Source organism: Castor canadensis, chromosome 12, assembly GCF_047511655.1.
Source record: "Castor canadensis chromosome 12, mCasCan1.hap1v2, whole genome shotgun sequence".
Classification (NCBI taxonomy): Eukaryota; Metazoa; Chordata; class Mammalia; order Rodentia; family Castoridae; genus Castor; species Castor canadensis.
In genome coordinates, this window is record NC_133397.1 from 112,969,389 (window position 1) to 112,975,199 (window position 5,811).

Sequence of the window (5,811 nt, forward strand, 5' to 3'; positions counted from 1 at the left end):
GGTCAAGTCTGTCTAGCTGGCTTCATTATTTCTGTGCTATGATGAGGCAGAACATCATGGAAGAAGGGCATGTCAGAGCAAAGTTGCTCATCTTATGGTAAGAGAGAAGAAAGAAGAAGAAGAAGAAGAAGAAGAAGAAGAAGAAGAAGAAGAAGAAGAAGAAGAAGAAGAAGAAGAAGAAGAAGAAGAGGAAGAAGAGGAAGAAGGGGGGAGGGGAGGAGGAGGGGGAGGGAGAGAGGGAGAGGGAGAGGGAGAGGGAGAGGAGGAGGAGGAGGAGGAGGAGGAGGAGGAGGAGGAGAAGAAACCAGAAGGAACCAGGGGAAAGATATCATTTAAAGGCATACCCAGTGATCTATTTAATCCAACCAGCCACTCCCCCCTTCCTAAAGCTTCCATCACCTCCCAAAATAGCATCACTAGCTGGAGACCAAGTCTTCAACACATGAGTTTGTGGCAGACATTCCACATTCAAAATGTAACATTTTCCCCTGACTCCTGAAAGTTCATGTTCATCTAATAATGCAAAATGCATTTAGTCCATTTCCATGGGTCTCCAAATTCTTAGCAGTTCATCATTGCTCAAAAGTCCATGTACTTCCTCTGAGACTCAAGGCAAACTCTTACATGTGAGTCCCCATAAAATTAAAAAGGCAAATTCCTTGCTTAAAGTATACAAGGGAACAGACTAAACATTCTTATCCAAAAGGGAGGAATTGGGCATATAGAAAAGGCTTGGGACCAAAACAAGTTCAAAATCTAGCAGGACAAAAATTAAATCCTAGAGTTCTATGTTTGGCATTGGCTTCACACAATGACACGATGTGAGGGCCAAAGGGCATGTACACCAATGACCCTTTGACCTTGCTGGCTACAGCTCAAATGGCCTCTTTGGGCTGACTTTCCTCAATGCTTGTGGCTTTTCTCATCAGACACAACACATTCCCAGCAATGCCAACTTCCTGAGGTTTTCATTGTGTCTTTGGCTTTGCTTCTACAGCTTCATGGATTGCCCTTTCAGGGGCTGCCTTCACGGATTCTGACCTTGCTACACATTTCCTGATCTCCCAGATTTTTCTTTGAAATCTGTGTGGAAGCCTCCATGACCCAAAACTCCTGCATTCTGTACACTTGTAATACGAGCATCACATGGACAATTCCAAGGTCTATTATCAGCTAGAACAGTAACTAGGCCCACTTGGACAATGGTGCAGTACTGCTTGTGAGGCTGAGCATGGTGATATAAGTCCTGGGGAAAGATTGTTAGGCATCCCTGTGTGATTGTATCCTACAATTACTCTCTTCTCAAGGAAAAAAATCTTTTAAATGAGTTTATACTTTTACATAATTGAAACTGCAAATGTGGGGTCTTGCTAGTTCCTGATATGCCCTCAAAGTATCTTTACCTTTTTCCCAGTGAAAAATACTTAATTTTTTAAAATCATGGTAATCTCTTCAGAAACCATGGTCCCTTTAACCTAAACGTCACATAGACTTTTCTGACCAAGCAGTAAGTTTTTCAAATCTTTCCACTCTAATTTTTGCTCCCAATTCTCTCTGTAAACTTGGCTAAAGACTGCTAGATATATCAATGCAACAAATTGAATGCTTGGCTGCCTTGAAATTTCTTCTGTCAGATTAATTAGTATGTTACTGTTAAACCTAGCCTCACACAAAGTCTTCAGGCAAGGACAAAATATAGATATGTCGATCTGGCCGGCGCCGCCGCAAGCGTGCGTGGTGCGTCCTCTGCCCCCTCCCTCACCGCGGCCCCCACCATCCTGCCCCCCCCCCGCCTCCCCCTCTCCCCCCTCCCGCTCCCGGCCGGCCCGGCGGCTCCGCGCTCACTCCCTTGCTCGCTCCCTCCTGTGTCTGGCAGGCTGCGGCTGCCGCTGGGCTGCTGCCATGGGGAGCCGTTGAGAGTGGGGCCCTCTTCGCTCCGCCACGCACCTCCGGCTGCCAGCGGGGGTGGGTGGGAGGGAGGGAGGGGCGGGGGGGAGCAGGCGATGGAGCCGGGATCGGGGGGCGGGGGGGCCGGGAGGGAGGGGGGCCCGAGGAGGAGGAAGCCCACCAAGTCCAGCGGGGGCAGCGGCGGCGGCGGCCGGGAGGAGGAGGAGGAGGAGGCGGAGGACGCAGCGGTGGCGGCGGGGACGCGGTGACTTAGGGCCGCTCCGTTCTGCTTTTTTTCCACCGATGTAACAGACCTGGAGCCAGCAAGACTCAGAGGAGAGGACTTAATCAAGTTTATGTGTCCTAAAGGTTATGAAGACAGCATGGAGTTTCCAGACCACAGTAGACATTTGCTGCAGTGTCTGAGCGAGCAGAGACACCAGGGCTTTCTTTGTGACTGCACTGTTCTGGTGGGAGATGCCCAGTTCCGAGCGCACCAAGCTGTGCTGGCTTCGTGCAGCATGTACTTCCACCTCTTTTACAAGGACCAGCTGGACAAAAGAGACATTGTTCATCTGAACAGCGACATTGTTACAGCCCCCGCTTCCGCTCTCCTGCTTGAATTCATGTATGAAGGGAAACTCCAGTTCAAAGACTTGCCCATTGAAGACGTGCTAGCAGCTGCCAGTTATCTCCACATGTATGACATTGTCAAAGTCTGCAAAAAGAAGCTGAAAGAGAAAGCCACCACTGAGGCCGACAGCACCAAAAAGGAAGAAGACGCCTCAAGTTGTTCTGACAAAGTCGAGAGCCTCTCGGATGGCAGCAGCCACATGGCCGGCAACCTGCCCAGTGATGAAGATGAAGGTGAAGATGAAAAACTGAACATCCTGCCCAGCAAAAGGGACTTGGCAGCGGAGCCTGGGAACGTGTGGATGCGATTGCCCTCAGACTCGGCAGGCATCCTCCAGGCAGGCGGAGAGGCAGAGCCACACGCCATAGCAGCTGGGAAAACAGTAGCCAGCCCCTGCAGCTCAACAGAGTCTTTGTCCCAGAGGACGTGCTGAGAAGCAACCTGGTGCAGGTGAAGGTGGAGAAAGAGGCGTCCTGTGATGAGAGTGATGTTGGCACTAATGACTATGACATGGAACATAGCACTGTGAAAGAGAGTGTGAGCACTAACAACAGGGTACAGTATGAGCCGGCCCATCTGGCCCCTCTGAGGGAGGACTCGGTCTTGAGGGAGCTGGACCGGGAGGACAAAGCCAGCGATGACGAGATGATGACCCTGAGAGCGAGCGTGTGCAGGTGGAAGGGGGCATGGAGAGCAGCCTGCTCCCCTACGTGTCCAACATCCTGAGCCCTGTGGGCCAGATCTTCATGTGCTCTCTATGCAACAAAGTCTTCCCCAGCCCGCACATCCTGCAAATCCACCTGAGCACGCACTTCCGCGAGCAGGACAGCCTGCGCAGCAAGCCCACCGCCGATGTCAATGTGCCCACGTGCTCGCTGTGTGGGAAGACGTTCTCGTGGATGTACAAGCCCAAGCGCCACGAGAGGACTCACTCGGGGGAGAAGCCCTACACGTGCACGCAGTGCGGCAAGAGCTTCCAGTACTCCCACAACCTGAGCCGCCACGCCGTGGTGCACACCCGCGAGAAGCCCCACGCCTGCAAGTGGTGCGAGCGCAGGTTCACGCAGTCCGGAGACCTGTACAGACACATCCACAAGTTCCACTGTGAGTTGGTGAACTCCTTGTCGGTCAAAAGCGAAGCACTGAGCTTGCCCACTGTCAGAGACTGGACCTTAGAAGATAGCTCTCAAGAACTTTGGAAATAATTTTATATATATATAAATTATATATATATATATATAATTTATTTATATATATATATATGTATATATATACATATACATATATATACATAGATCTCTATATAGTTGTGGTACGGTCTAAAAGCAGTCTTGTTTCCTGGAACTAAAAAGTTGGGATCTTAACTTGTTTTTTGCACTTTAGAATAATAGCATGAGAATCTCACTAATTTAGCATTCTGATAAAAGAGACTTAGAGCAAGTCAGAGAATAGAGAGGTGTCTTTCCTTTGAAGGATAGGCTAAGGAAGCCAGTAAGAACCTTCTCAACAAATTGTCCTATCACAAATGCTTTCATATGGCTTAATTTTGTCAACACTGCATTGTCTTTGAGCTTTTGTGTGTGTGTGTGTGTGTGTGTGTGCCCCACAACATTCTCTTTTCTTTCTTTTCTTTTTTTTTTGGTTTTGTTTTGTTTTGTTTCACTTTTTAAAGTAGAAAGAAATCCCCCTCCAGTGTTATTAGCCTCTTTCTCTGTCTCAAATTGCATGAATCTTTTCTGGCTGTTGGAAACCTGAATGCTTTTAGACCCAAATGGAAATTTTCTGAAATGCTGGATTATCTATTTTTAAACAAGCAGTTGACTTAAACTTTCTAGTGGCAACTTCTGGTTTTCTGACGGTTCCCAGTGAGTGGGATTCTGCAGTACACTGGGATCACTGGGACACTGTCTTTGTGAAGGTTGCTTGGGATGAAAAGGATAGTGCAGCTTCAGCAGTGTTGAACTGTGTGTTTAAAAATGTGAATTACTGTTCTTGTATACTGTAATTGATTACACGGGCTGGGGGGGTGTCAAAGAACTTGACAGGTTGTGTTGATGCTCTTAGTTGAGTCTTGAAAAGTAAATATTAATGCTACAGAAATGCATGAGTTTCAATATATTTTTTGTCTTTGTTTGCATTGTATAACTTTAATGAGTGAGTTTAAAACTATTTAATTTCTTAGAAAAATAGCACCATTTGGAAAAAACCTGGTGTTATGAAGAACGTAAATGCACTGTTTTTATTTTTATTTTATATAATTTAAATTTAAATTGACTTTCCCACTGTCTTTAAGTTGAAACTGTTAAGCTGAATAAAAACTTAAGCTGCAAATTGAAAACTTTGCTATATAACAAGGAACATATAAATGTTTACAAACGGCTTAAAGGTTTGCATGTGCAGTGTGCATTTATAACAAACTTCTAATTGCACAGAACCCATGCCAGCTCAGAGTTTAGGTGTACGCATTTACTCAGTTGAGCGTCTTTAGAATAACTACTGCACAAATTGACAATAGGTCATTCTCTCTTTCTTTTTTTTGTGCCTCCTTTCTTTTTCTCCCCTTCTTCCTTACCCTCCCTTTTCTGCCCCCCCCCACTCATGAAAAGATTCTATGGACTGAAAAAGCCCCAGGCTGAAAGGACTGGACTGCCTTGATTGACAGGGGAAGGGGTTAGTAGACCATGTGTGTCGGCAGCAGAGGCTGCAGCCTAGTGTACGGCTTGATGACCTGCACGCGGGCGAAAGCGTTTTGCACAGTGTTTGTTTTCCTGTCTTGCACTTACAAATAAGGTCTATGGAAGGAGCATGGAGGACATTTGCTGGTTTCCTTTTTTTAAAATTGTTTTTGTTTAAGATTTGATCGCCTTAACTACTGTAAACAGCCTATTTTTGTGCTTAAGATAATGAATGGAAAACTCCATTGTGTGTTGCTGGACTGTTTTGGAAATATTTGGTCAAACGTGTGTTAATTTGGCTGTAATTGCATTTAAAGCAAACAAACAAACAAAAAAGCTGTGAAAAATGGCCTTGGAGCATTGTCTTTAGTTACTTGAAGAGTTTCTAGTTTTTTTTTTAAATACAGTTTATGTTAAATAATTTGTATTAATTTAGAGAAGACAATCAATGTCTGTGAGAAAACGGACTTTCTTTTGGATTTTCTTTTTGTGGTCGTTGTGAGTGATTGCTTTTTCCTTTACTTAGTTTCACATTCTTCCTTTGTTCGAAAACTTAGACTGACAACTAGCTTTGACAATCACAGTCTGTTTTATTTTCCTGAGGGGAATAACTTA

General features: G+C 45.7%; 1 protein-coding gene across 1 annotated transcript; it reads left to right on the forward strand.

The window, feature by feature from the left end:
* The first annotated feature begins 2,131 nt into the window (after nucleotides 1–2,131).
* LOC109703311 (zinc finger and BTB domain-containing protein 18-like) lies at nucleotides 2,132–3,756 on the forward strand. Its single transcript, XM_074050785.1, is given in 3 exon segments — nucleotides 2,132–2,940; nucleotides 2,943–3,170; nucleotides 3,173–3,756. Coding segments are annotated over 3 exon segments (1,479 nt in total). The 5' UTR covers nucleotides 2,132–2,243; the 3' UTR covers nucleotides 3,727–3,756.
* The last annotated feature ends 2,055 nt before the right edge of the window (nucleotides 3,757–5,811 follow it).